The 9,184-nt window shown below is 55.8% G+C and overlaps 1 protein-coding gene across 5 annotated transcripts in view; it reads left to right on the forward strand.

Moving 5' to 3' along the window:
- The window catches only part of SORBS3 (sorbin and SH3 domain containing 3), a 30,510-nt gene extending 22,481 nt beyond the window's left edge, over positions 1 to 8,029 (forward strand). For all 5 annotated transcript variants that reach the window (XM_037495689.2, XM_054690521.1, XM_054690520.1 and 2 more), the window contains 9 exons: positions 151 to 290; positions 473 to 525; positions 663 to 709; positions 869 to 983; positions 1,252 to 1,377; positions 2,924 to 3,232; positions 3,890 to 3,993; positions 4,525 to 4,631; positions 6,429 to 8,029. In XM_037495689.2, the coding sequence (XP_037351586.1) occupies positions 151 to 290; positions 473 to 525; positions 663 to 709; positions 869 to 983; positions 1,252 to 1,377; positions 2,924 to 3,232; positions 3,890 to 3,993; positions 4,525 to 4,631; positions 6,429 to 6,490 (1,063 nt within the window). In that variant the 3' untranslated portion in view covers positions 6,491 to 8,029. The remainder of the gene's footprint in view (positions 1 to 150; positions 291 to 472; positions 526 to 662; positions 710 to 868; positions 984 to 1,251; positions 1,378 to 2,923; positions 3,233 to 3,889; positions 3,994 to 4,524; positions 4,632 to 6,428) is intronic.
- The last annotated feature ends 1,155 nt before the right edge of the window (positions 8,030 to 9,184 follow it).

Raw genomic sequence — 9,184 nt, forward strand, 5'->3', positions numbered from 1 at the left:
ACGGGGTGCTGCGAGCCCAGGATCTGGGAGACGCTGGGGGGTGGGGGGGTGGAGGGGCGCGGAGCTGGGAGCGGGGTGCAGTGGGATGGTCAGGGAGGTAGTGGGGTGAGCTGGGAGGGTGTGAAGTTCACTCGCTGTGTCCCCACGCAGCCCAGCCTCAGCCTGGAGCTCCAGCACCCCGAATGCACTTTACCTGGGTTCCTCCCGGCCCCTGAGCCCCCACAGAATGGCGGATGGAGGAAGCCCCTTCCTAGGTCGTAGGGACTTTGTCTACCCTCCCTCAGCCCGAGGTAAGGACCAGTTCCTGCCGCTTTTCTCACCCACACGGTCACCCTACGCGTCACATATGCTTGTGCCTTGGGAGGCGGGAAGGGCCCAGAGCCCCCACCTGTCCCTGGTGGGGGGAGGGCATAATGCCACGGACCCTGCACCCCAGAAGCGGCCTTCCCGCTGAGGTAGTGCTTCTCCACAGACCCCAGTGCCTCTGAAGGAGGGGGCAGCCCTGCCAGGAAGGAAGAGAAGAAGGTAAGAGGGGGTGGAAGCCCTAGGGTCTGGGTGCAAGGAGGGTCTGCAGTGGGTGGGAGTTGGGGGGTCGGCGGTTCTGAGCCTGCCACCTGCCAGGCCGAGGTAACCGCTCTGTCCTCTCCTCTCCTTATACCCAGAGGAGGGCTGCCAGGCTCAAATTTGACTTCCAGGCACAGTCCCCCAAGTAAGTGTTGTCCTGCTGTCTCCTCCCCTAGGCCTGGGGTGGTCTCTGCACTCTGGGGAAGGGTAGGGGGGTTGGGGCGGTGGGGTAGCTTGGTGGGGACTCTGTGGTCTGATAAGGAGGAGGACCCCAGCTTGTTGGATGTCTTGCCCTGGGCTGCAGGGAGCTGACTCTGAAGAAGGGGGACATTGTGTACATCCACAAGGAGGTGGACAAGAACTGGCTGGAGGGAGAGCACCATGGCCGGCTGGGCATCTTCCCTGCCAATTACGTGGAGGTGAGTGGAGAGGAACAGAGCGAGCAGGGGCCCCGGCAGGAAGGCAGATGCATTAGCAGAGACTTAATGTGCAGACCCCCTTTGACCGTGGGGCCCTCTCCTGCTCACATGTCACTGGTTTCCTCAGGTCTGAAACTGTGAGCCTGGGGACAGGGGCCAAGGCAACCTCATTCATGACCTTGGCCCCACAAGTCCTGGCCTAGGAGCTCCAGCTTTGTGTCCTGCTGATACTCAGGTGTAATATTTTTCATGACTCTTCTCCCGGTAGGTGCTGCCTGCAGATGAAATCCCCAAGCCCATCAAGCCCCCCACCTACCAGGTGCTGGAGTATGGGGAAGCCGTGGCCCAGTACAACTTCAAGGGGGATCTGGAGGTGGAGCTGTCCTTCCGCAAGGTGCACCAGGCCATCCAGGAGGGCAGTGGGAGGCTGGTGAAAACATTTAGGTGTACCCATCTTCACCCAGTATTGCAACTTCCCGCCCAATCTCTGCATATGTTCCCTCAGTGTAGCCCATTTTTGAAAGGCTATAAATTTCTAGAATGGTTGTGCTTTTTTTGTGTAGGTTGGGGTAGGCTGTGAGGATCACAATCAGCATTTTTGACAAAAAAGTGGAATAGAAATACTAGATGCCTTCCATATAGGAAGGGCATTATCAAATTTTGGGGCAGTTCTCAAATACTTCACTCATTGGTAATTTACAGTTTTTATTGTAGATACCAGAGAAGTCTCTTGCTTTTTTTTTTTTAAAGATTCATTCTATTCATTTATGCATACAAACACCAGGGTATTGGCCAGAGGTGCAGGGGCAGAGGATAAGAGGATTCACTAGAGACAGAGTGGGTTGCAGAACAGGCAGATCTACTGAAATACACTGCTGAGGGGAGCAGCGGGCGAGACAGGAGAGGTCTGCTGCGCCATGTGAGTTACTCACTAGACGGGGATCAAGCTCAGGCTGCAGTGACTGGTGATAGTGCTGAGATCCCTTGTGCTTTATAGTGCTGAGACCCCTTGTGCCACCAGGGAGGCCCCCGGGAAGTGGGAAGTCCCTTGTTTTCACAACATGATGGTTGAAGCAGTATCGGGTTCTGAAGTGAATTTTTAGACAGTTGTGTAGTGTATTCTGCAGGACTGTGGTTAGACACGGACCATGGCTTGACTGGCCAGAACCCTTGGATTTAAAGACTTCAATTCCTTTCATTTTTCTTATTCTCAGTGCAGGCAGGCTGTTCAGCCCACTGGCTAGAGTGTTTGGTATTAAAGTACTTAAAGTATTAAAAACAGTTTTTACTGTGGATCATGGTCAAGGAAGTTTGGAAAATGTCTTAGAAAGCAGGAAACAGCCTCCCTTTGTTTGACTTTTGGGACAGAGGCCATGAATGCTTCCAGTGACTGCACCCCAGAAGGGCGAGCCCCAGGGAGAGAGCAGGGAGGAGGTGGGTGAATAGAGGGTGGTGGGCAGGAAAGGGCTGGAGATCATCTCCCAGGGCCGCCCCAGCTGACATCAGCCAACTGTGAGCTGGAGAATGCTGCAGCTGCCCTCAGGGAGTTTTTTGTTGCAGTGGGGACAGGATCCCTAGGGTGGAGGCAGGAATAAGGACCTCTGGCAGTGGTGGCTGGTGCTTGTACAGAGCTTCTTATGAGCTCTGGGGGGAGATAGTGCTATGACCTGGCCAGGGGACACATGTCCATAGGCTTCCCATAGAGGCAGGCCTCGGTTAAACCCAGCACTGCTTGGTGGGCAGAGCGCAGACATCTGCCTGCTCCCCCAGGCAGCCTGGATTTGGCTCCTGCCTCCCCCTCTTCCTAGCTGTGTGACCTCCACATAACTTGCTGATCCCCTCTAAGCAAGATGTTGTGTCTAAATGAGGCAACCCACATGTCAGGTCAGGTGCGGAAGCCCAGGAGGGCCTGCAGACACAGCTCCTTTCTCCCCACCCAGGGCGAACGCATCTGCCTGGTCCGCAAGGTGAATGAGAACTGGTACGAGGGACGCATCTCAGGCACAGGGCGCCAGGGCATCTTTCCTGCCAGCTACGTGCAGGTCACCCGGGAGCCCCGGCTCCGGGTCTGCGACGAAGGCCCCCAGCTCCCTGCATCTCCCCAGCTGACTACCACCCACCTGGCCAGTCACCCCAGCTCCCCCTCAAAATTACGAAGCACAGCTGACAACACCGACTGGGGGGGCCGGACCTCACCCCACCGCCCTGGCTTTTCCTCCCCAACTCAGGAGCTTAAACTCCAGGCCCAGGTAAGGTGACCTACCTCTGACTGGAGAACTCATCTCTGCTAAACATTGCTCCCCACACACCCCCATTCCTGGGATGGGCTGCACTTTGGAATTCTTCCCAGACTGCCTCAGGATAGACTAGTGGGGGCTCCGGATGGAAGCTTGCATGGGGCCCCACCCTGCCCTTGTGGACTGCAGACCCTTCAGGTGGTCTGACCCTTGAACAGCACCCAGAGGCATGGGGTGGCCAGCCAGCTCTGGGTGGGACCCTAAAGTCAGCCCTGGCCTCCTGATCTCCCACACTGCACGTTGAGGCAGACTTCCCTCTCTGGGCTTGGGTTTTCTCATCTGTAGGACAGAGTAGCTGGTGGGTGGAAGATAGCCCTGAACCCTGGACTGAGAGCTCGTGAGGCTCCTGCACTCCTTGCTCATCAGCAAACCTGGACAGCCAGATACAGCCACACCAACTCCTCTCTCCCCTGGCTGGACAAACTTTGTCCATGCTGGCATTCAGAAATCAGCCCCGCACCCTAGTGGGCCTCAGTTCCCAGCCCTGTGACGTAAAATAGTCAAACAGATCTTCCTGTGCCACGTGGGCGCGGCCGCTGTAGGTCAGGCGGCCTATTTCCCGTCTCTCTCATGCCTGCCTGTGCCGTCTTTCCTTCTGTGGGCCTCCAGGGTCTCGGCACCCCTGCCTCAGCTTTGACCCATCATGGAGGCTCCAGCCGTGCCATGGACGTGGGGACCTCCTCCCCCAACACCACTCAGATACACTGGACCCCGTGAGTACTGCAGCCGTGGGCTCCAGGTGGGCCCTGAGGTGCACAGATTTCCAGAAAACCCCCACCGCGCCGTGGATTTGTGAACTCCTAGCAATAGATAGTGCTTGTCCTTGCAGCACTTATGTATGATGGGGGGGAAGTCTTTTATGGGGGAGCAGGGGAGCAGGCACTTCTCAGGGGTGTCCTGACCTTCCAAGCAGCCCTGTGGCCTTCAAGCAAATCTCCCTCGGGTCCTTTGCTGGGTTTGCAGTCCTGAGGGCAGTGCATATGTGGAAGAAGTGTGGGAGTTGGTAGAACAGACCTGAAGGCCCTGGGGAATGGGGTGGGGGGTTGGGTGGTTAGGGCTCAAGGACAGGGAGTCCCTCCAGAGAGGAATGGAGTCTCCATTCCTGGGGATGGGCCTTGGGCTCATGGGAGTGGGGAGGGACCCTGGGAAACTCAGAGGAAGGGGCAACACTTGGGTGTGAACTCTGCCGGCTTGGTCTGGGGATGGTGGGGACTCCGGGGGGTGCCATGATGCTGTCTCCACAGGTACCGGGCGATGTACCAGTACAGGCCCCAGAATGAGGATGAGCTGGAGCTGCGAGAGGGGGACCGGGTGGATGTCATGCAGCAGTGCGATGACGGCTGGTTTGTGGGTATGTGGGCCTGCCAGGTGTGCCTCAGGGACAGACTAGAGGGGGCCATCTCAGGGTCCCTGGGGGGTGGTTTAAGTGGGCTGCTGCTGCCTGCCAGTGCTGGTTCAGCAAAGATTCCTGGCCTCTTCGCTCCCCACTTAGCTTCTAGCCTGGCAACTGGGAAGGCCTGGCATTGGGGCTTCCCCAATCCAGCACTCTGTTGTCTGTCCTGAAGAGGGACAAGCTGGGAGGAAAATCGGCTACCCAGGATCATCGATGAAGTCAGTGCAGCCTCAGGGTGGGGTTCCTGACCTCTGGACTCCCCCTTCCTCCTCTTTCCCACCGCACACTCAGCCTCTAGAGCAGTGTTGGGGGTGCAGGGTCCTTCTTTCCATGTTGCTAAGTTCCTGGTGGAAAAATTCAGGTCTCACACCTGTGTTCCCTGGCCTGCACCCTCCCCTCCCCCAGCCAACCAGAGGGAGTGCAGTACATTAAGATCCTAGTCCCCAGGCCTGTCCAAGGGCTTTCAGGCAAAGGACTAATGCAGGAAGCCTCAGGTTGGCCTGGGCCTGCTTCCACCAGGGTCCACATGGTCTGTTTCCCAGGGTGGGCAGGCCCTGCGCAGCCATCAGCTACAGAGGATGGGGTTGTCCTCAGAGGCCGGAGCAGCCAGAAGCCCTTCCCTCAGTGCTGCAGGACCTGAAGGGTTGACTTGGGGGGTGGCGCTTCCTGGGCAAGGGTGGCCACAGAGGCAGTTAGTTCCTTGACCTGGCAGCTGCCCTTTCTCTTCTGAGTCTCAGTGCCTTGCTGCTGACCAAGCTTTGCACACACCAGTGATTATGAAGCACTGACTTGTTAAAGGCCCTTGCCGCAGACTGGTGGGCTGGGGTGCATTCCAGTTTTATTCTGAAGGTTTCTGCTTTTGATTTTTTTTTACAACTACTAATAAAATGTTGCAAATTTTTACTAGACTAGAAGGACAGCACCATTTATGTGGTATAAGCCACAAATGCTTTTAGAGGAAAGGAGCAGAATCTTCAGTTTCTTAGTCACCTGGGCTCATTTCAAGTGTTCAGTAGCCCCTTGGCTAGTGGTTGTCATTTTGCATGGTGAGAGTCAGGGAAGGCTTCCTAGAAGAAGTGGGGGAACTGGGCCTTGAAGAGCAGGGGAAGGATTTGGGGAAGCAGAGAGGAAAAGGGAGCACTACAGGCAGGGGGCACAGTAACAGCAAGGTCTGGGGGCAGGATGGCTTTGGGTGCTCACAGGAAGTCAGGGTGCTAGACTGGGCGGAAAGGGAAGGCCCAGGACTTCAATTTCATTTTATATTCCTCTATTCCTTACCCTCAAGACACAATTTTCTTAGGGGTTATAGGAGACCAGAGGCCTGCCTTTTAGTCCCTCTTTAGCCCCAAGCTGCCCAGTGCTTTGGGGGAATTCACTCGGCCTCCTCTCTACCTACCCCATCTCTAAATTAAGGTGCCATACTATAGACCAGTAGGGTTCCTGCTGATGTAAGTTTTGTGATTCATCCTCCCATGTCCCTGCTTTCCCAAGGCAGGGTGGGGTCATTCCGTGCTGTGTGCCAAGGTGTAGACAGTCAAGTGCCCAGGTCCTTAGGTTGGTACTGCATTTAGGAAGTATTGCTTTGTCCTTCTAAGTTTCTGCCACTCGGGGGCAGGGGTGAGAAAAGCAAATCTTCCCCGGGGTTGGGACTCCACCTGCAGTTCTGAGTACGGCCAGCAAAGGGCAGCGCCTCCCCCACCCTACAGTCCTGTTACAAAACCAAGTGTCTTTCTCTTCCTGTTTTTCCTCTCTCAGGTGTCTCCCGGAGAACCCAGAAATTTGGAACATTCCCTGGAAATTATGTAGCCCCGGTGTGAGTGGTCTCCACGGCAACTCAAGAGTCCAGCCAGGTTGGGGTGGGGAGCAGTAGCACTTATGGGAGGGAGAGAGGACCCCCCTCCCACATCCTCCTGCCCCAGGACCTGAACTGTTGGCATCTGCAGACAACTCCAACAGCCTTTCCCTTGGAGCCCCCTGGAGCCCCCTGGACTGATTCCCACCCACAACTCACAAGCATTCCTCTGACAGTCCTTTTATTTCCTCCCCTACCCCACTCCCCAAATATAGAGGTCTGCTTTGAAGTGGAGATGGTTTCCAGCCTTATTGAGACCAGACCCCCGAGTCCCCCACCCCCACCCTGCTATGGCGTTTCCTCTAACAGGGACCAGCTCCCAGCTTCACCCCCATGGGGTTCCTCTAACAAGGACCAGCTTCCTAACCTAACAGACCAAAGGCTGCCTCTGCCTGGAGGGGGTTCCTCCCCTTTCCAGCTTGCCCCCACCCCTTGCCTGCCTGCTTCCAGCTGAGCCTGGGAGTGTCTTGGGGGTTGGACACAGCACCTTCTTAGCAGTCAAGGCCTGGCAAGAGTTCTGTGCAAAGGCCTCCTCTTCCCAGAGACTGCCAAGCCCTGAGCCGGGCCCTGCAGATGTCCTGCTGCTGTAGTGCCCAGGAGGGGTGGGTCTGGAGAACTGTCCTCTTCCACATGTCTGCAGGAGAGACTGATATGTACTGCCCTTCCCAGCTCTGCCCAGCCCCTAAGTCTCCCCTGGAAGAGAATGTACAATAAATCTGGATACCAGGGACCTGCCTTGCAGTTCTTTTCCTTTGGGGTGGGAGAGGCCTCCTCTTGAGTGTGCGTGTGTGTGTGTGTGTGTGTGTGTGTAAGGGGAGGCTGGAAAAGCACTGTCATTAGCTCTAAAGATCTCAGGTCTCAGGCAGAATTGGGCAGCCCCCAGGATTGGGCAGCTGTCTGACCAGCAGTGTTAAGAGAACAACTAATGTCACATGGACCAGGGCAAGACTGATTGTGGGGAGAAACCAGAGACAGGAGCTGAATGCAGCCTTGTTTGCAGACTGTTTTGATTCTGGAGCCACTGTGGGGTTGCTGGACTAGATGACATCTCGGCTGTTCTGCTCCTAATGCTTTCCTTCTGCGGACTCCGTTTCCACACCGAAGCTCTCAAGCATTTGTTTACTTGTTTGGGCTCAGGTCTTTGAGCAGTCAGTTGTGGGAACTGGGAGTGGGGGGCACAGCTAGCCAGTGACTTCTTGCCCTGGGTTTCAGAGTCCTGGGGTTGTGGTGGCTGTGGCGTGGCAGCAGTGCATCAGTCTGGGCTGGCTGCTCTGTTCTGTGGCAGCTGCTAGGAAGCTAAGCGGGCATAGGTGCTATAAATTCTTTAATGTTAAGTGTCCCAGCAGGAGGATATGATTCCATTTTACAGGAGGAGAGACGGAGGCCAAGAAATTTTGTCTAGATCACATCACTATGAAATGCTGGTCCTATCAATGACTTGCCACCTCTCTGCACAAAGCCTACCAAGTGCCCAGGCAGGCTGTGTGCAGAGGCCCCAGAGAAGGAAGGTAATGCGTGGAGTCAGGGCTGCTCTGGGAGGTCCTGGGCTGGGCCTCTTAGCATTCATCCTGGCAATTCTGTCTTCTAGGCCTGTCACTAAAGGTGCCCCCACCCCAGGTGGGTGGAAAGGGGTGGTGGTGCATAGTCTGTCAGGCCGGTGGGAGGGTCTGTGAGTGACAGGGCTGTGACCTGGCCAGCAGGTTCCATGAGCCTGGGTGTGACCTGAGGCCCAGAGGTGGTTAAATAGCAGCTTGAAGAACAAGACCTACGTGCACTCCTTTATCCATTCTGTTCATCCCTGTGCTCACCACGGTCTGCTGGTAAGCTGGCAGGTTTAGCCTGTCCTGTGGAGTTATTCTTCAGGAGCCCACTGGCCTGTTTCGGATCCTGGTCCTGGCTCCTTTGCATCCCCTGATGCCCTCATAAATGATATCAGGGTTGAGACTTCCTTTCCGGGCAGAAACCAAATCCACACCCTCTCTGATGAGGCCCTGAAACCTCTGCCGCAAACCAGCCCTACGCCCCTGGGCTGCCTGCCATGAAGGCCCTGCCTGTAAAATGGCCACTTCTGTGCCTGACCCAGCTTTAGGGAGGCGTAAGGAGGGAGGGGCCCTAAGGAGTTGAGAGCCAGAAAGGACCTGAGGCCAGGGGGTATGACGTGTGAGGCATATCAGACTGAGGTGAGAGGAGTGATTTTGACTTGCCCAGGGTCACGGCATAGTTTAAATCAGGACAGCACTTCCTTCTCCACAGGGCACGCCTTGGGGTCAGCTGAGTGGTTTTTTTTTTTAAGATTTATTTTTATTTATTTATGCATATAAGAACTGGGGTGTAGGCCAAAGGTGCTGGGGCGGGGGAGGGGGTTTGAGAGGATTCACCAGAGACAGAGTGGGGAGCAGAACAGGTGGATCTACTGAAATACACTGCTGAGGGGAGCAGTGGGGAGACAGGATTGATCTGCTGCACCATGTGGATCAGCTCCCTGCCTGGGGATGGAACTCATGCTGCAGTGGCTGGTGATAGCTTGACAGTGCTGAGACTTTAACCCCTGCGCCACCAGGGAGGCCCAGCAGAATGCTTCTGTTATGAGTTTTGTGATTACACATGCCACGGAGCACAGTCCAGCAGATGCAACTGCAGATGTCCCTAGAGACTGACC

Source organism: Talpa occidentalis, unplaced genomic scaffold (assembly GCF_014898055.3).
Source record: "Talpa occidentalis isolate TD23 unplaced genomic scaffold, MPIMG_talOcc4v2.1 talOcc4.8, whole genome shotgun sequence".
Taxonomy (NCBI): Eukaryota; Metazoa; Chordata; class Mammalia; order Eulipotyphla; family Talpidae; genus Talpa; species Talpa occidentalis.